General features: G+C 39.2%; 1 protein-coding gene across 6 annotated transcripts in view; it reads left to right on the forward strand.

Annotated features, from left to right (window-relative positions):
- The window catches only part of LOC105479152 (tripartite motif containing 33), a 122,087-nt gene that overhangs the window by 50,540 nt on the left and 50,113 nt on the right, over positions 1–21,434 (forward strand). For all 6 annotated transcript variants that reach the window (XM_011736993.3, XM_011736995.3, XM_011736991.2 and 3 more), the window contains 3 exons: positions 1,531–1,649; positions 2,365–2,509; positions 2,677–2,809. In XM_011736993.3, the coding sequence (XP_011735295.1) occupies positions 1,531–1,649; positions 2,365–2,509; positions 2,677–2,809 (397 nt within the window). The remainder of the gene's footprint in view (positions 1–1,530; positions 1,650–2,364; positions 2,510–2,676; positions 2,810–21,434) is intronic.

A 21,434-nucleotide genomic window follows, 5' to 3' on the forward strand; every position in this document is an offset into this window, starting at 1 on the left:
TATACTCCTTTATAGTTTTATATAATACACTTTCTCAAGAGGTTTTTAATTCATGCTTTCCCAAATGTGAAAATATTTTTCCTTTTCCCCTTTCTTTTCACTTCACTATTTCTTCCTTTGGTTTGAAAAATTGTTTTTGTATGTTTCCTTTGACCAGGATCTTGTTATTTATTTTTATACCATATTTTTTGGTAAAATAAAGAGGAAACATTGATAAGAACAGTATTGTATTTTAAATCTATAACAAGTTATTTTTTAATTATTTTATTTTAAAATTAGAGATGGCATCTCACTATGTTGTCCAGGCTGGCCTCAAACTCCTGGGCTCAAGTGATCGTCCCACTCCCAAAGTGTTGGGGTTACAGGCATGAGCTACCTCACCCTTCTTTTAGAATGGTAAGTTTTATTTATGTTTTCATTTTCCATCAGAATGACTATATATGGTACTACAGTTTGTGTACCACACAACTCGTGGGGACTCAGTTTATATCCTAGTCTTTGGTACTTTCTGTAGTTGTGTACATTATAAACTATAAAAATTGTATATTAATCTAGAACCCTTCCTGAAGGTATGGATTGTGTCATTTATGCTGTATTCTCAATTTCATGTCTGACATGTAGTCAATTTATTGTGTGGACTCTGGTGCTATTTTTACTTCTTTAGCCTCTGTGTGTTACCTCAAAAGTTTTTCCATTCTGATAAGTCCTAAAACATTAGCAGGTGAAGGCACAGATGATCTTTCTTCTCATATTAGCATGTATTCAAGTATCTCTAACCAAGTCAGAATTTATAAGATGATAGATTGTGTATTAGTTTTCTGTTGCTGCTGTAACAAAATTACCACAAACTGGATGTCTTAAAACAGCACCTGTCTTATTGTCTTACCATGATGGAGGCCAGCAGTTTGAAATCCCTTTCATTGGGCTAAAGTCAAAAGTGGTGGCAGGACTGGTTCCTTCTGGTGGCTCTGGGAGAAAATCCATTTCCTTGTCTCTTTCAGCTTCTAGTGGTTGCCTTTCTTTCTTGGCCTCTGGCTTCTTCCTACATCTATAAAGCACATCACTCTACTCCCTGTGTCCATTGTTACTGTAATTGCCTTCTACTCTTCTGTAGTCTTGTCTTCCTCTTGCTCCCCCTGATAAGGTCACTTGATAGCATTTAGGACCCGCTGGACAAACCATCTCCACAGCCTTAATCACATCTGTAAAGTCCCTTTTGCCATGTAAATTAATATTTTTAGTTTCCAAAGATCAGGATCTGAATTTCTTTTGGGGCAATTATTCAGCTAACTACATATTGTAATGTGGAAGCACTTTTTGGGAGGCATCATAATGCTTGTTTTTTCTTTTCCTAAATAGAATATCACTTTTACCCAAATGGAATAACTCGCTGGGTTATTTTACTGAGTTCTTGATGCTCATTTCTTTGGTCTTCTCTGTGATGAATTAATGTTCCCATATGGACATCATGCACAATTTATTTATTTATTCCTGAAGAATATTTTAAAATGTTGTTATTTTGTGTTGTAGTTGGTGTAATACGGTGCCCAGTATGCCGCCAAGAATGCAGACAGATAGACCTTGTGGATAATTATTTTGTGAAAGACACATCTGAAGCTCCTAGCAGTTCTGATGAAAAATCAGAACAGGTATGCTTCTCAATTTTTCTTTATATTCCTATCTTGATATCAAACTGTAAATTGTAAGAAAAGCATGTTTGGATAGTTAAGTAATTTAGGGTGGTTCTGCTATGGATTCCTGTTTCAGATAGAAACTTAAAGATAGCTTTCTTATATACTCTCAAACTTAGTTAAATGAGACTAAAGTTATTACTTAAAATGTCAAATCTGGGCCAGGCATGGTGGCTCACGCCTGTTATTACAGCACTTTGGGAGGCTGGGGTGTGAGGATTGCTTGAGCCCCAGAGTTCAAGACCAGTTTGGGCAACATAATGAGACCCCATCTCTACAAAAAATAAATAAAAATATTAGCCGGGCGTGGTGGCGTGCGCCTTTAGTCCCAGCTACTTGGGAGGCTGAGGTCGGAGGATTGCTTGAGCCCAGGAAGTTGAGGCTGCAGTGAACCATGACTGCCCTACTGCCGTCCGGCCTGGGTGACAGAGCGAGAGCCTGTCTCAAAAAAAAAGTCAAATCTCCACAGACTTTGTGTTCTGAGACTTAGATTTTTACCTACATGAATGATCTGTAAGGAAAAGGATTTTGTTGAAGATAAATGGATAACAAAATAATTTTATTCTGTGTACGGTGAAATAGACAGTATATTTAAGAACAAGTTTTTTCTTTTTATTTTTTGGACCTACATTTTATATATTTAATTTAGATTAGTACTTATTTCCTCTTTTAGGTATGTACTAGTTGTGAAGACAATGCAAGTGCAGTTGGCTTTTGTGTAGAATGTGGAGAGTGGCTATGTAAGACATGTATCGAAGCACATCAAAGAGTAAAATTTACTAAAGATCACTTGATCAGGAAGAAAGAAGATGTCTCAGGTAAGATAGATGCAGTTGTAATGATTACAGTTAACCTCCCTCTTTTACCCCTATAGCATTTTCTACTTATTCTTTATAAACTTTGGGTAGCAACATCAATAGGAATTTAGAAAACTAGACAAAAATTTTATGTTTAGTTAAAAAATATTTGTTTTATTTTGCTACAGAGTCTGTCGGAGCATCTGGTCAACGCCCTGTTTTCTGCCCTGTACACAAACAAGAACAGTTGAAACTTTTCTGTGAAACATGTGATAGACTGACATGTAGAGACTGTCAGCTATTGGAACACAAAGAACATAGGTACAGAAATCATAATTGCTTACCAGGAAATACTATAAAAAGTACTTGTAAAATCATTCTTCTTAAAGCAAATATTGATTATATAAGTTTGTCTCTTTTAAATCTAAATTTTACATATTTTAATTTCTTGAGCAATATATGTTTTGGTAAATTATTTAAAGATTTCCACATTTATATCTAATTGTCTTATGAATGTTTGTTAAAATGTATCATTTTTTAGGTTTGGGTTTACAAGAATGGAGTTATGTTATTCATTTGTTTGCTACTCCTGTGATTCAAATAAGCTTTTTCTTGGTGTCCTATAGTATTTTTGGCTGTAGTCTACAAAAGCAGCATTCCTTTTAACGTCAAAGCATAAATACACTGATTTCATGTTACATATAAAATTTGTAGAAAAGCTAGGGATTTATGAAAACTAAGCAGAGTTACTGACCCTCTAATACATACCTTTGTATTTTAACCTTGTACCCTCAGAATTCAGTAGTATTCATTTACTGTGAGTGTGCTTCATATGAACTGTTTGGGAACTGTACTAAAATTTCTAGTCAGTTGTGTGACAATATCCTTCAGTAAATTTCTCTAGCTTCCATGGCATCTGTTTATTACAAGTAAAAAGATGGTGTCACTTACCCATAGTCCAGAATTTTCCAAAGTGTTTTTCAAACAACAGTTTTTATGACTGGATGGGAATAGATTTTATTAATCTATTGCCAAAAATGTATAAGAGAACTTGGGTTAGCCATACTTAAATGTGTTTCTTAACGATATGATTTCTTAGAGTTTTTAATTCATTAGAATTCATTGAAGTTTATTAGAGTCTTCTTAAAGAGGGGATACAGTAATCCTAATCGTCAACAATTATTTCAGCCTTACTTTGTGCCAGGTACTTTTCTGAGTGATGAATATGTATTTAATTCATACCAACTACCCATGAGATTTAGGTACTGGTATTATGACTGTTTTAAATGTGAGAGAACCTACTTACAGAAAGCTGTAGTAATCTGTACAAAGTCTCATAGTAATTGGTAGTACCAGGATTTGAGCACAGGTAGTCAGACTGCAGATCTCTTCTTAACCCATATGCTCATTTTCTTCCATAGGGTATAGAGAATATAGAATGCAGAATGTCTCAAATTTGACTATATAAAGGTAGTGCTTTTTGTTCTTTTTCAGGGCATCTCTCACAGCTTTACAGTATATTTATTAAATTTTTGTACTCTTAATTTTTCAGAAATGTCTTAACCTATAACTTGACTGAAATCTTAGATTGTTAACAGTCTCAGTAAGACATTAGGTTACCTTTTTCACAGCTGCAGTCAGATCTTTTTTTGAGTGTTAGATTTCTTGTAGCTTTTTAAGTTGATGATGAGAGGCAAAAAGAAAAGGAAGATGTCATAGTTTTCCTCATTAAAGAATCGCTTCAGCGGCATTGCCACCTCAAAGTTCAACCATTATCCTTCCCTTTTTACCGTTTTCCTTTACCACTTATATCTAAGTCCTTATTATCTCTTGTATAATTTTTTAAAAACCTGTTTTTTCTCCTCCTATACTCACACAACACAGAGCACTTCTGTGACCATGTGTGTGACCAGTTTCCCCTCATATTGACTGATTCTCACCAGCTTGCTGTCCAATAATTCAGTTCAATTCTGTCGCCATCTACCTGGAGTTAGAGTCAGGTCCCACAAGTTACGGGCTCAGTCCTGCAAACTGCCGTTCCACTTCAAATACCAGTCGTAAGTCTCGCCTTCTGGTACTTTAAAAATATATATATATATTTTAAAAGACAGGTTCTTGCTCTGTTACACAGGCTGGAAGGCAGTGGCATGACCATAGCTCACTGTAGCCTCAAACTCCTGGCCTGAAGCTGTCCTCCCTCCTCAGCCTCCCAAAGTGCTGGGATTACAGGTGTGAGCCACCGAGCTTGTCCCCTGGCCTCTGGTATTCTGACTGACTTACTGTAAATTGGGGGCGGGACGATTCCCACGACCCCTTCCTTGAGTTTGATCATTTGCTGGAATGGGTCATAGAACTCAGGGAAGCATTTAACTTACTACTGCCAGTTTATTACAAATCACAGCAATTACAACAATTTAGTTCAAAGATCTTAATTGGTTTTATTTGTGATTTTAGATTTAAGCAATACCTCATTCCATAAAATAAAACAAGTGTTTCAGTGAACTGAGCAGAGGAGGTTAGTTTTATAGGCAGAGTGGGACTGAAGAAAGCAAAACCAAAGAATAAAAAGTGGATTGGTCTTTTCAAAGTTACTTTCCTAGTAAGGTTGGAGCAGTGCAGAACAATGGAGAAATAACTGATTGGTTAACATCAAATTACCTCAGGTTACCTTTTGTTGTTGTAAGGATTAAAGACAGCACCGTAGGAGAGGTTTACCAAAAAAAAAAAAAAAAAAAAAAGGGCGGGGGAGCTTAAAGACAGGGAGCTTTATTATCATACCAATTGAAACTGGCTTGTTTGGGAAATTAGGGTGTTATCCCTCTCCTGATTTCTTGGATGGTCTGATAACTCATTTTCAGTTTGATGAAACTCAGCATGAGGGACTCCATTTTGATTTTTTTTTTTTTTCCATTTCAACAGTGTCAGTGAAAGTTTGTATATAAGATTGCTTTATTCCTGCATCTTCTCATCTTGTTTATTCCTTGTATTTTGGCCTTTTCCTTTCTTACTTCGTGAGATTTGACTTTCTGTTCAAGGATCTTTTTGCGGTCTTTGTCCAATTTTAACCTAGTGATAACCACCATGCTGGGGTGAATGCCTACATGGACAGTTGTGCCATTAGCCTTTTCCCACTGCACCTGTTCAGTGTTGATGATATATTTCTTCCTGTAAACTTTGACTAAATTGCCAGTTTGCTGACCTTTATAGTGTCCTTGCACAATCTGAAATTTATCATCCTTTTGGATGGGCATGGAATGAATGCTGTACTTCTGTCTCAGCTCTTAGGGAAGAGGGGAAGACATAATTGTTCTATGAATGTGGGAAGGTGCATTGAAACACCTTTTGTGGTTCTTGCTTCAGCCAGAAGTCACAAAGGGATTAAACTTTATTTTGGCCACTCTTGCTTCTGCAGTGACTGCAAAGGGGAAGAGAACTATATGTTGCTTCTGGTTCTGTCCCTACTTTGATTTTTAGTCTGATCTGTTGGGGCCTCGTGCAGGAGCTTAGTCCAAAACAATGCCCTCCTGTAATTTTTGTTTAACTATATATATATGGAGAGAGAGAGAGATAATTTGTCTTGTTTTTTGAAGAGACGGGGTCTCACTCTGTTGTTCAGGCTGAACTCAAGCTCTTGGGCTCAAGTGATTCTCACACTTCAGTGTCCCACATACCTGGGACTAGAGATATGCACCACTGTGCCCCACTTGACAATATTTTATTTAATTTTTAAAAAGTGATTAGGTCTTGCTGTGTTGCCCAGGCTGGATTTAAACTCTTGGGCTCAAATGATCCTCCTGCCTCAGCCTCCCCGGTAGCTGAGATACAGGTGTGTATCACCGTGCCCAGCTCAACAATATTTTAAAGTACAAATGAACAACTGGATGAAGAGATACATAGGGTGAAGTTTGTGGGAAGGGATGCATTATCCTCCACGTGTTCAGTAACTGGAAGCTCTCCAACCCTTACTCTTTTGGGTTTTTATGGAGATTCATTATGTAGGGATGCATAATTAAATTGCTGACCATGTGTGATCATGTCAGCCTTCATCCCTTCTCTCCTCTTCCTAAGTTAGGAAGTAGGGCTGAAAGTTCCAACTCTTTAATTATCTGGTTGGTTCCCCTGCCAGCACCCATCCTGATCGGTCTGGGAGCCCCCAGCCATTGGTCATTTTGTTAACATACAAAGATACTTATTTCAGAGACTCTGAGGGTTTTAGGAATTGTATGCCAGGAATAGGGACAGAGAACAAATATATACTGAAATATCACACATTTCTTCTCTTTTGTTCATGCTTTCATTTTATTTTCTCTGGATGGACTGTTGAAACCATGTCATTGGACTTAAAAGCCAGCCCCTCGTTACTACAACACATTGACAACTATTCTCCCTACTTTCCCTACTTCGAGGTTTACTCTTTCGAATTCATCCTGTCTGTATTGCTGCCAGGGTTATTTTGCTAAAGCATAGTTGAGCCCCCATTAAAAGAAATACTTAATAGTAGTCAAAGTTTAAGTGTTCAGTATGTTATCACCCAGCCAGACTCCTTTCCCCCGTCCAGAAAAAGTCAATACACTGAGACAGCAGGAGTTTCTGCAGAGAAAGAGTTTAATAATTGCAGAGTGACTGAGCGAGGAAATATTTCTCAAATATCTCCCATCCAAATTCCAACTCCTTGAGAATTTGGAGATGAGGGTTTTTAAAGGATAGTTTGGTGGGCAGGGGTTAGCGAATGGGTGCTGCTGATTGGTTGGGTCAGGGATGAAATCATAGAGGTGTCAAAACTGTCTTTGTGCAGTGAGTTATGCTGAGTCACTTCCTGAGTAGGGGTCACAGGACCGGATGAATTAGTCTCTTGGTATGGGTCACCAGCCTGGGTTGTATCAGTTAGTCCAGCAGAATGCAAAGCCTGAAAAATATCTCAAATACTAGTCTTGGGTTTCACAATAGTGATCTTATCTATAGGGGAAGTTAGAAATCTTGTGACCACTTGCTAGTGACTTAAACTATAAAATAAATTCCTCCCATAGTTAGGTTGACCCACATATGGGAATGAGCAAAGACAGCTTGTGAGGTTAGAAGCAAGGTGGAGTCAGTTGCGTTAGAGTTCTCTCAACTGTTATAATTTTGCAAAGAGAGTTGCAAGTATAACATACATTACTGAATTTTACCAGTGTCTTTCTCTTCATCGTCTTTTCAAAGTTACGAAACAGTCCACAATATCACCATTACTTCTGACACCAACTGCAGAGTTCCATGAAAACCCTAACATAGGGGAAAATCGCATGCCCGCTAAATTGATTTTTTACTTTCTGTATTCAGAGTGGTAGCCCTCCAAACAAGATGCTGTCCATTTGCCTTGGAATTGTCCATAACCCAAACTGCTCATTGCTGATTAATAGAAAGTAGTTTATAGTGTAGCACCCCTCTGATCACAGGATCAGCAGCTCCTCAGGTAGTTTCAAATTCAGCCTTAGGGAAAAAGAAGCTACCTGCTTATAAGTATAATGAGTACCTCTTTGCATTCTCCTGGTTGTAAATCCTGCACAAACTATTTCTATTTTGTAGGGAACTCTTCTGGACACTGCCTTCCTTATTAGAGTGTTTCTCTGACATCACCTAAGATATTTGTGATCAAAATGAGACAATTTGTACTATAATCCCTGGTTTCAGTAGTTTCTTAGTTTTGTCTTTCTCATACCTAGACTACCTCCTTATAACTGGAGGTCACAGACATGGTATCTAACGTTCCAGCGTAATTTTTCCTTTTGGAGTTACCCTGAGATTAGTGACTGTAGCCCAGATTGGCTGAAATCTGAGTTTGGCCCAGTGTCAGGATCTGTCCTAACATTCTCTTATATTTTCATTTTAGCTAGTACAGAGAGCAGTAACAAAAGAATTGTTTCATTAACTTTTTTTGTTGTTGTTAGACAGGGTCTTGCGCTATTGCCCAGGCTTTGAGTGCAGTGGCTCACTGAAGGCTTGAACTCCTGGGCTCAAGCAGTTCTCTCACTTCAGGCACCTGAGTAGTTGTGCCACCACACCTGGCTAATTTTTTATTTCTTGTAGAGATGAAGACTTCTGTGTTGCCTAGGCTGATCTTAAACTCCTGGGCTCAAGCAGTCCTTCCACCAGGACCTCTCAAAGTGCTTGGTATATAGGCATGAGCCACCATGCCTGGCCTACTTTTTTTTCTTACTAGTTTGCATTTCCTTATTTATCTGGTGGTTCACCTCCTCGGGAATTGGGTCTACCATTTCTAAATTCCATTGGTAAGTTTTACCTCTAGTAACTGCAGCTGCAGTTATATAACCGTGCATGACTGGGTACCCATCCAAGAATTAAAGGTTTATCAATTCCCACCTTCTCATCCTCCCTCTTTGCAAACCACCTGTTTTAGTAAGTCAGGGTCATTCAAGCGATCCCACTTCTGATGCTAACTATAAAATTAGAGAGTAATCCATGAGACTCCTTTGACTTCTGACACCACTTGTAAGATCAAGATTCCCCAAAACTACACTCAGGTTTGATAATTTGCTAGAATTTACAGAACTCACTGCAAGCTATTATACTCACAGTTATGTTTATTACAGTGAAAGGATACAGATTAAAATCATCCAAGGGAAAGATGCACAGGGCAGAGTCCAGGAGAGTTCCAAAAGTGGAGTTTCTAGTTGTCTTCTCCCGCTGGAGCCATGGACATCATGAACACCTCCTGACAGTGATGTGTGACAGTGTACACAGAATATTGCCAACCAGGGAATGTCACCTAAACCTTGGTGTCCAGAATTTTTATTGGGTCGGTCTTTGTCACATAAATGTGGTTCACCGGCCACATGGCAGACCTCAGTCTCCAGGACAGCTCCTCCTGAGGCTGATCTGAGACTATGTGACCCAGAGCTCCCACTGTAAATCAGATTGTTGACACAGACTATCTGGCTTGGCTCAAGGTCCCCAGGCAAACAAAGATAATTTTATCAGGCAGGACATTTCAGGGGGTTAGAGTTTACCTGCCAGGGACTGAAGGCAAAGGCTAGACCTCTCTTTGGGCAAAGTTAACTTCTTTACTGAACAATCTCTTATCTTCCACTTACACTCTAGTAGCAGGAACCCTCTACTTAACCCTCCAACTTTGTACATGCAGTTTCTTAGACCTGTATTTGTTAGGAGAGCCATTTAACCTTAGAACTAGTTTGCTTCTGTGTATCTTTTTGTTTTGTTTTGTTTTGATTTTTGAGTCAGAGTGCCTCTCTGTTGCCCAGGCTGGAGTACAGTGGCATGATCTCGGCTCACTGCAACCTCTGCCTCCTGGATTCAAGTGATTCTCATACCTCAGCTTCCCGAGTAGCTGGGATTACAGGTGGACATCACCACACGTGGCTAATTTTTGTATTTTTTTTTTTTTTTTGAGACGGAGTCTCTCTCTGTCACCCAGGCTGGAGTGCAGTGGCCAGATCTCAGCTCACTGCAAGCTCCGCCTCCCGGGTTCACGCCATTCTCCTGCCTCAGCCTCCCGAGTAGCTGGGACTACAGGCGCCCGCCACCTCGCCCGGCCAGTTTTTTTTTTTTTTTTTTTTTTGTATTTTTTTAGTAGAGACGGGGTTTCACCTTGTTAGCCAGGATGGTCTTGATCTTGTGACCTTGTGATCCGCCCGTCTCGGCCTCCCAAAGTACTGGGATTACAGGCTTGAGCCACCGCGCCCGGCCCCTAATTTTTGTATTTTTAGTAGAGATACAGTTTTACCATGTTAGTCAGGCTGGTCTCAAACTCCTGGCCTTAAGTGATCCCCCACCTTGGCTTCCCAAAGTGCTGCGATTACAGGCATGAGCCACTGTGCCTAGTCACTTCTGTGTGTCTTAGCTAATGCTTTCTGCTCCATTCTTTTCCCTCCTTACCAATATTCCCCCTTCCTCTCTCTGGACTTAAGGACTTTTAGAGCTCGTTCTTTAAGAGTCTCAATTTCTTATATGCTTATTGATTGAGTCAGGTTTCCTATCCCTTCTGGGTTGTTTGTTTGTTTTTAGGAGACAGGGTATCTTGCTCTGTCACCCAGGCTGGAGTACAGTGGCGTGATCATAGCTCATTGTAACCTTGAACCTCCTGGGCTCAAGTGATCCTCCTGCCTCAGCCTTCCAAATTGTTACGACTACGGTAGCCATGCCTGGCTAATTTTTGTTTGTTTGTTTGTTTGTTTAAGAGATGGGGTCTTGCCATATTACCCAGGTTGGTCTTGAACTCCTGGCCTCAAGCAGTCCTCCTGCCTTGGCCTCCCAAATTGTTGGGATTACAGTTATAAGCCACTGCACCCAGCTCCCATCTCTTCTTGAGTCAACTTTGCAATTGTGATACTTTATATTTTTTTAGAAAATTATTTAGTAGAGGTTAAAAAATGTTGAATTAAACAACATTAAGATTTTATGAAGATGTATAGTTATATCTTACGATTGTTTATTATTTTTTGAGACAGAATCTCACTCTGTCACCAGGCTGGAGTGCAGTGGCGTGATCTGGGCTCACTGAAACCTCCGCCTCCTGGGTTCAAGCAATTCTGCCTCAGCCTCTTGAATAGCTTGGACTACAGGTGCACACCACCATGCCCAGCTAATTTTTGTATTTTTAATAGAGACGGGGTTTCACCATGTTGGCCAGGATGGTCTCAATCTCTCAACCTCGTGATCTGCCCCCCTTGGCTTCCCAAAATGCTGGGATTACAGGCGTGAGCCACATGCCCAGCCTGTTTCTGATGTTTTATAGCTGAGTTTATTTCCTGTCCTTTATTAGATTGGCCATAAGTTTATGGTCTTTATTGGTCATTTTAGTGACCCAGTTTTTAAATTCATTTATTCTATTCTTTATAGGTGTTCTGATCCTTACAGTTTTCTTTTATCTTTATTAATTTTTTGCTTAGTTTGCTTTTGCTGTATTCTTTTTAGAATCTTACATGAAACCCCAGTTAATCAAAAAGATGTGAATTTTCCTCTGAATTTAGCTTCATTCCATAATCATCCACTTATACAGTCTGTAACTGTATTTTGTTTTTTCTTGCCTCTCCCTGCTGTTTGAATTTTTTGTTTAAATTAAAATAATTGCTGCAGAGTGAAAAAGAAGAGCTATGTTTTGTGTGTGTATCTTTTAAGTGAAAATATACTACCAACTTTATAAGGTTGTTGTGAGGATTACAAGTACTGAGAATTGTACCTATAAAGTGCTTAGCATAGTAAGCACTCAATAACAGTTTAGCTGTTATTACAGTTGCAACCCACATGTTTTATTTTTTTCTCTTTCTTAAATTTTTTTTTTTTAATTGAAGTCTTCGATTCACTTTATGGCTGTGGAAGTTGTTTTGAAAAAGGAAAGCAGCTATAGAATAGCATGAAATTTTGTACCTGAGAACATTACTAGGTTTCTAGATAAACCATGGGGTTTTTCCATCTCCCTCCAAAAATTCTATTCACATTAAAGGAATTAAAAAATCTGTAGACTTACAAAGACTAAGAATGGGAGAAGAGACATCAATGGGGATTTCAGTCCTTTTTTTTTTTTTTTTTTTTTAAAGCAGGGTAAATGAATGGAAAGTTTGGTGGATCTGATATTTGACATAATGGGGTTGAATGATCTAAGGCCATGCAAAGGAGATATGAAGGAAGCCCGTCAGTATATTTCTCAGGAACCTGTAATACCTAGTAGTACCTAGAGATGATAGGTGTAACAAAAGTTGGACCTATTCTCTGGAGAAACAAAATCAGAGAGGCACTGGACTTGGGGATATTAGGTCCACATGGGGAGGAAGTACCAGGCTGAAATCAGGGAGATTAAGTGTAAATCTGCCCACTAAGCTCTGGGGACCTTCAGTCTCCCTGACTTGCTTCCATGTTGTCAATAATGATGCTTTTTCATTTCACTGTCCCTTCCTACCTGTCTTTTAGGATTTAGAGACCTTTTCACCCTCGCAAGAAAATTTAAAAGAAAAAAAAGTGTGAGTTCCAGCAGACAATCGGTATAAATTATAGAAAAAAGAAAACAAATGTTGGGAAATTGTTAGATAACTATTGGAAGAAATTCATCTAAGAATGTAGAGTCATCAGTATGAAATGTCCCATTTAATGCCCAGAACAATGATTTTTAAAAAGACCCGTATCAAGGTGTATAATATCATAAAATGATAGTATGCTATAGATTAAGGTTAAGATCAATAAAGTTTCCAAAGCCAGCAATGAAATAGGAATCAAAATAGGAACATTAGGCCGGGCATGGTGGCTCACACCTGTAATCCTAGCACTTTGGAAGGCTGAGGTAGGCGGATCACTTGAGCTCAGGAGTTCAAGACCAGCCTGGGCAACGTGGTGAAACCCTGTCACTACTCAAAATACAGAAAAATTCTAGTAAATTTTTAGTTTCCAAAGCCAGCAATGAAATAGGAACATTAGGCCGGGCGTGGTGGCGCATGCCTGTAGTCCCAGCTACTCGGGAGGCTGAAGCATGAGAATCACTTGAACCTAGGAGGCAGAGGTTGCAATAAGCTGAGATCATGCCACTGCACTCCAGCCTGGGTGACAGATTGGGACTCTGTCTGTCCAAAAACAAAACCAAAAAACAGGATCGTTTAAAGAAAGTCGGGAGATGAAGGGCAAAGGTTTTCAATCTAGAATGCTCTTTTTTTGAGATGGAGTTTCGCTCTTGTTGCCCAGGCTGGAGTGCAATGGCGCGGTCTTGGCTCACTGCAACCCCTGCCCGCCAGGTGCAAGTGATACTCCTGCCTCAGCCTCCCAAGTAGCTGGGATTACAGGTGTGAGCCACCACGCCCAGCCTCGATCTAGAATTCTGGAGCTAAAGTATAAATCAATGTGAAAATAAAATGTAGACATGTTTCATCATGCAAGTATTTAGAAGCTTTGCCTCTTATGTACCTCTTTTTGGAAAGCCATTAGAGAATGTGATTCACCAAAATAAGTTAGTAAACCAAGAAAGTAAAAGGTAAGGGAATGCCTAAAATGACAGGAATGGGGTAAGACAGTTTAGAATGAGGAATGAAAACTGAGGATCCTATGAAGAAGGTCTCCAGGAAAAAAATGGAAGCATGTCTATTAAATTTGTTATATTGGGTCATTTGAAAAATAATGCTGACAAGTTTGGCATGTGGTAGTTCATGAGAAACATTAGCGATTGCAGCATGGCACAAGATGGAATAAATTTGGAGAGAATATATTTTGGAGAAAGGTATTTATTTCTCCTGAAATGAATAGTCACTTTAAGACCACACTCTCTTACGCTTCAGTCCTCATTTGATGTGAAGATGGTGTTGACTCGCTGTCACTAGAATTTCTTTTCCATTGACAGTTTTACAAGAGGAAGACCCAAACTGCATCCTTCATTACCACCACCATTTGCAGCCTCTGCGTCGTTATCAGCCTTATATCTACTAGACCAATATTGTTACATTTTTTATCCGTATTTTTCTGTTACCCACCCAAGAGAGTGCCACAAGTGCTACTCTCCCAGGTGTCCCTTCATCTGTCACACTTTAATTCCATAGGCACTACATGTGCCTGATTCTGCTACTTTGTCCTTTGGAATTGTTGGGTGTCATCAGAATCCATATATCCCCAGCCTCTTTTTTGATCATTTTCTTTGCTTTGTTTGGCTTAATGGACATTGCTTCTCTTGCAACTGTCGTGACTGGTGACTTTTTTTCTTTCACATCTCCTGTATGACTGGGCCTGGAGGTATGAGATAGATCTTTTTACCGTTTTTTTAGACCATTCTTTCTCTTTCCTCCCTAAAATATACAGATTTTAATTTCATGTCATCACCTATAACCTCTCATTGCTCCTGTCATCTAAAAACCCTTGGGTCATTCCCCTTCATCTCTCAAAGGTTTTTTTCCCTAACTCAGTGGTAAACTGTAGAATGCTACTCTTAAGTCCTAGCTATTTTAATATACATGGATTTGATCATTCAGACACTGTAGTCTTTGTGTTCTTTGACCTCCTTTCCAGTGTTCTTGTCGTTTACACTGCTGTAGCCACTCACATGCATAGTCATATACTAGACCTTGTAATTTGTAATAATCCTATTCAATTTTAAGCATTCCTCTCTGTGGCCACATCTCTTACTCCAGCTCATTCTGCTTAGTATGAAACTTCTACAATTATTCAACCACACAGTGACTTTTATTTTAATCCATTGATCCTACTGCCCTTTCACTTTACCTCATCCCTTTGTGTTCTCATTTAACTCCTTCCCTGTTCAATGTCATGGCTAATCAGTTTAATCACTCCCTTGCATTTAGCCTTGACTTCCATATCCCACTTTTTGAATTCACTTGGCAGCATAACTACAGTCCTGATTAAACCTGACTTCCTTCCTATCATATTTTGTTTACCCAGCTGAATATCACAGGAGAAAAACACATTCTAGCATAACGATACCAATAGGTCACCTTCTCAATTCCTGACCACTTCCCTCGAGTAGACCCTTAATGTTGTCTGAAGTCATATTGTATATTCATACCTTTTCCTCTTTTAAATGTCAAATACTTCATCCTCACTCTGAAATATTGGCATTTGCTTCCAACTTCACTGAGAAAACTGATGCTATCAAAAAAGAACTACAGACGCCCTCTACCACATCTGCTTTTCCAGCAAGTACCTGTACCCATATTTCTACATTTCTGTTATCTTAGCTTGACTCTCTTCCTTCAGAAAGCTAATTTCTCTACTTACACACTGAGTTCCATCCCCTCTCATGTAGCCAATGACATTGTTTTGGAAATTTGCCCTTCTTTCTGCTAGACTGTCAGTTTTTCAGTCTCTAATAATTATTCCTGTATTACAGTATGCTGCTATTTTTCTTCCATTTTTAAAAACGAAACACGAATCCTTCTCTTTAACTTCCTTTCCACGCTGTCAGAGCTGTCCCCGAAAAACTTCTTAAAAGAATTGCTTATAATCATGGTCTCTAATTCCTCCTGTCCCATTCTGTCTAAATTTGCATACTTTCGACTGTCAGCATTGTACCAACATTGTTCTTTTCAAGGTCATGAATAACCACTACATGACTAAATTTAGAGGTGATTTCTCAGTTTTCATCTTAACACCTTATTATATCAGCAACATTTGACATTTTTAATGTTCCTTTTAACACATTTATGTACTTGGCTACCAGAAGAACACATTGTTTTCATTTTCTTCCTACTAATTACTGTTTACTTTTTCTCAACCTCAAAGAAAATGCTTACTTTCTTTGTTCTTCTAGGTTGGATGTACCAGGGTTTACGCCATTATCTATACGTATAGTCTTAGGGCTTAAAATACCATCTATATGTTGTTGATTTCTAAATTTATATTTCTAGCTCATTGTTTATTGCTGAACTTTCAGATTTGCCTGCCCTGCAGACTCTAACATCTCCCACTTGAATGTCTACTTTTTCAAACATAACACATCCAAAACTCAGCTACCGATCATCTTCTCCAAACCTTTTTTCACTGGCAGCCTTTTCCCTTCTCAGTTTGGCAGTTGCATTTTTTTTTTAGTTGCATAGGCCAAAAATCTTGGCACCATCCTCTACTCTACTCCTCTCTCATACCCAATCTAAACTTATCAGGAAATCCTTTTGGCTTCACCTTCAAAATATGTCACCAAATCCTACCACTTACTACCTCTGTTGCCTCTAGCCTAGTCTCTACCACCATCATTTCTTGCCTAGGTTACTGCAGTAGTCTCTATGCTTCTAATACTACCTCCCTTCTGTTTATTCTTAATACAACTGCTAGAGTGAATCCTCAGTTGGGCTGTATCACTCCCCTGCTCAAAACCTGCAGTGACTCTTCAATCTTTATAGTGACTTTAAAGACCCTATATATGCATTTTATCTGCTACTACTCTGCCTATCCTCCATCTCTGCTACAGCTACACTGGCTTTCTGGCTACATCTCAAACATTTCAACTTTCTGGGTTTAAACAATCCTTCTGCCTCAGCCTCCCAAGTAGCTGGGACCACACCCAGCTAATTTTTGTAATTTTTATAGAGACGGAGTCTTGTTATGTTGCCTGGGCTGGTCTCGAACTCCGGGGCTCAAGTGTGATCCTCCCGCCTCTGCCTCCCAAAGTGTTGGGATGACAGGCATGAGTCCCCATGCCAGGCTCCTTTCTCTGTTTTTTAATTGGAACGTATAATCTTGTTATATTTAATATAACTTGTGATATGGTTAGGTTAAGTCTACCATTTACTGTTTGTTTTTTATTTCTCTTTTTTGTGTTTTGTTCTTTTGTTGTCTCTTTGCTGCATTATTTTAAGTTTATAAATATTTTTTGGTGTTCCATTTTATAACTACTGTTGGCTTTTTAAGCTGTACTTTATTATTTTTAGCGATTGCTGTAGGGATGGTGATATGCAATTTAACTTAATGTCTACTTAAGATATTGTATGATTTTAGTAACTTTACAAAAGGATTATTCAGTTTACTCAATTACTATCCTTTGTACTGTTGCCACATCATTTATCTATTGCCACATCATTTATTCATGCATTATATACCTTAACATACAATACTTAAAAAGCTGTCTTCTAAGGAAGTTATGAGGAGGGAAAATAAAAGCTGGTGTTTCATATTTACCAATTTATTACTGTTTCTGTTTCACTTTATTCCTTCTAGTATATATGAGTTTCTATCTGCTATATTCCTTTGGCCTAAAGAATATTCTCCAGCATTTCTTATTTTGCAGATTTGCTGACAATGAATACTCTCACCTTCTTGTCATATGAAAATCCTCAATTTAAGGCCGGTGCGGTGGCTCACGCCTGTAATCCCAGCACTTTGGGAGGCTGAGGCGGGTGGATTGCCTGAGCTCAGGAGTTCAAGACCAGTCCGGGCAACATGGTGAAACCCCGTCTGTACTAAAATACAAAAAATTAGCTGGGCGTGGGAACCTGTGCCTGTAGTCCCAGCTACTTGGGAGGCTGGGGCAGGAGAATTGCTTGAACCCAGGAGGCGGAGGTTGCAGTGAGCCGAGATCACCCCACTGCACTCCAGCCTGGGCGACCGAGAGAGACTCTGTCTCAAAAACAAAAACAAAAACAAAAAAATCCTCAATTTAGAAGGATAATTTTCTCTAGAATTCTGGGTTGACAGTTTTTTCTTTCAACATTAAAAAGATATTGATATTACTACTTTGTAGTCCAGCTTCCATTGTTTTGGATGTCATTCATATTGTTCCTTCTTGAATGTTTTATGGCTTTTCTCTGGCTCCTTTCAAGATTTCCTCTTTTTCTTTGACCTTTCCCATTTGACCATGAAGTTTTTAGATATGTTTGTCTTTCTGCTAATCCTCTGTGGTGTTCACTGAGCTGATTTTCATCAAATTTGGGAAATTGGCCATTATTCCTCAAAACAGATTGTCCAGCCAGTTGTGGTGGCTCATGCTTGCAATCCCAGGAATTTAGGATGCTGAGGTGAGAGGATCACTTTACCCCAGGGGTTCAAGACCAGCCTGGGCAACATAGTAAGACCCCATCTCTACCAAAAATTTTTTAAGATTAGCCAGGCATGGCAGTGCATGCTTGTAGTCCCAGCTACTTGGGAGGCTGAGGTGGGAGGATTGCTTGAGACCAGAAGGTTGAGGCTACAGTGAGCTGTGATCGTGCCACAGTGCTCATTCCAGCTTAGACGAGAGAGTGAGACCTATCTCCAAAAACAAAAAACACCCCAAGTCTCCCAGGACTTCAGTTACATGTATGTTAGACTATTTGGTTTTGTCACAAGGGTCCCCCTGATGATTGTTCATTTTTCTTCAATTTATTCTCTCCCTCTCTTCTTCAAACTGGATACTTTTTATTGATGTGTGTTCATGTTCACGTACCCTTTCTTCAGACATCTCCCATTTGCTGCTAAGTCCATCCAGTGACGTTTTTCATTTCAGTTATTGTACTTTTCTAGAATTTCCTTTTTCTCTTTTAGTAGTTTCCATCTATCAAGATTTCTTGTCAGTTTGTTCACTAAGAACCTATGTTCATTTAAAGGTTTGAGTAAATACACAGTAGCCCATTTAAACTTTTAGCTCATTAGAACATCTAGATCATCTTGGTGTCAATTTGTATTGAATACTTTTTTCTTTGCTATGAGTTAGGCTCTCCTATTTCTTTGAATGCCTGGTAATTTTTTATTGCAATTCGGACATTGTGGATAATACACTGTAGAAATTCTAGAAATTTTATCTTCCTCTGAAGACTTGATTGTTCTAGTAGGCATTTAAGTTACTGTAAGCTTGTGTAAGCTTGATTTTATGCTTTGTTAGGGAAGATCTGTAGAAAGCCCAAGTCATTTCCCAAGCCTTTCTAAGTTGGTGGTACCTAATTTCTGAACCTTGTTTCTTATTAGATCTTGTCAAGGCTTGGTTTTATTTAGGTTTTGTTAGGACAGGACAAGCCTAGGGTAGAGCTTACTCCAGGATAGTATAGTCCTTTAAGGGTGACTTTTCTGGTTTCTCAGGTAGATCCCAGGGAGATTAACAGTCTTTCTCCTCTGAAGATAGAATTCAAACTGAATTCTTCTGGAACTCCATGATCTCTAGTTCTTCTCTTCCAGTGTCAACTTTATAGCAACTGCTGTCTGCTAAACTTCGTGTAATCTCACCCTGTCATAGATAGCCCAGACTTTGACCAAGGTCTTGTGAGGAATTCACACATATTCAGTATCTTCTCTTCCCTCTATCTACCCTCTGTTCCCCATTCTCATCCTACATCGTTTCCTCCATTCCAGTGCCCTGCCCCATGGATTTCAGCCACTCATGAGCCCACATCGTGATTTTTGCCTCTGTTCTACTTGGTCTCTAGCTCTCTGTTGCAGTTATCATAAAATTGTCTACAGATAGAGAGGTAGGATGATTATGATGCTCTCTAAAGGAATGTAGATTTTTGTCTACATGTGGTTCAGTGACGGAATATAGTTGCTTCATGTATTTCTGTCTTTTATAGTTTTTGGTGACAAGGGCTAGTCTGGTACCAGTCACTTGTGTCCTGGCTGAAAGTGAAGGTCACCTTTGTTCCACCTTAATAACGTTAATTTTTTTTTTTCTTTCTTTCTTTTAAGAAACAGGGTCTCACTGTGTTGCCCAGGCTGGTCTCGAACTCCTGGCCTCAAGTGATCCTCCTGCCTTGGCCCCCTAAAGTGTTTAGATCACAGGCATAAGCCACCACACCTGGGGCCACCTTAATATTTTTTATACTCTATTGCAGTTTTGTGTATAGTTAGAGAAGAGTAATTTTAGATTGTTTTTAAGGATACTGTTTAAGAGAGAGTGGCTACTTAAAACCTAGTATCAGATATTTTTATTAAAGAGTAAGATAGTTTATGATGGTAGTTACTTGAATGATATAAGTGAGGTTTCTCTAAAATATTTTCTTAAAGAAATAGCTTTTCATCAGAGTGCAGTGGCCAACGCCTGTAATCTGAGCACTTTGGAAGGCTGAGGCTGGTGGATCACGTGAGTCCAGGAGTTGGAGACAAGCTTGGGCAACATGGTGAAACCCCATCTCATTCATTCATTCGTTCATTTTGAGATGGAGTCTCACTCTGTCACACAGGCTGAAGTGTAGTGGCATGGTCTCGGCTCACTGCAACTTCCGCCTCTTGGGTTCAAGCAATTCTCCCACCTCAGCCTCCTGAGTAGCTATGATACAGGTGTGTGCCACCACACCCGGCTAATTTTTTTTGTATTTTTAGTAGAGATGGGCTTTCACTGTGTTGGCCAGGCTGGTCTCGAATTCCTGACCTCGTGATCCGCCCGCCTCGGCCTCCCAAAATTCTGGGATTACAGGTGTGAGCCACTGCACCTGGCCCCCATCTCCATTATTTAAAAAAAAGAAAAAAAGAAAAAAAAAGAGAGGGAGAGAGGAAGAGAGAAGGGAAAGAAGAAAAGGAAGGGAAGGAATCGCTTTTCTTAGAATTGGACTTCTGAATTAAGATTTAGTATGGATAAACTTGAGAGCTGATATTCACAATTCTAAATTTATATTAAAACTAGGGAGATTTAAAAAAATATATTGATGCCTTATTCCTATTCTAGGCTAGTTAGATAAGAATCTTATATTATGGCCTGGATATAAAAAAATCGTTTTTACAATCTTTTAAGAATACTGGCAAATCATCCCAGGTGGTTTGCATTATTCATAGCTTTAAAAGAACCTTTGCTGAAACTCATTTTTTAGTTCTTCTGTAAATTCTTCTAAAAAAATTTTTTTTTTTTTTTTTTTTGAGACAGAGTCTTGCTCTGTTGCCCAGGCTGGAGTGCAGTGGTACGATGTTGGCTTACTGCAACCTCTGCTTCCTGGGTTCAAGCTATTCTCTTGCCTTAGCCTCTCAAGTAGTTGGGATCACAGGCGCCCACCACCATGCTCGGCTACTTTTTGTATTTTTAGTAGAGACGGTTTCACCATGTTGGCCAGGCTGGTCTCAAATTCCTGACCTCAGGTGACCCACCTACCTCGGCCTCCCAAAGTGCTGGGGTTATAGGAGTGAGCCACCATGTCCGACCCTAAAAATCCTTTCAGATGAAATCCAAGTAATTGAAGAATCTGAATACATTTTTGGTAGAAGTGATACGTAAATACATACCTACCATCAGTCCTCTTAGGGAGCTAGATTCAGAGCTATGGCAACAAATAAAGATTTCCTATCCAAGTATGATTTTTTTCATGGGGTACATTTATTGTCAGGCAAATGGTTTGTTTATTGAACTTCACTCAACAAATGAGTACTCATTGATCTCATTTGTTTGGTAGATGTTCGAGTACTCACCATATGCGAGGTACCTTGCTAGGTGATAACTATACAGTAATGAAAAAATGTGCTCTGTCCTTGCTATCTTGGAGTTGTATAGTCTGTATGAGACTGAGATTGAGTATTTGGTCCCATAATAGTTCATCTGAGTATCTTTAAAATTTGAGTTAAT

Source organism: Macaca nemestrina, chromosome 1 (genome assembly GCF_043159975.1).
Source record: "Macaca nemestrina isolate mMacNem1 chromosome 1, mMacNem.hap1, whole genome shotgun sequence".
Lineage (NCBI taxonomy): Eukaryota > Metazoa > Chordata > Mammalia > Primates > Cercopithecidae > Macaca > Macaca nemestrina.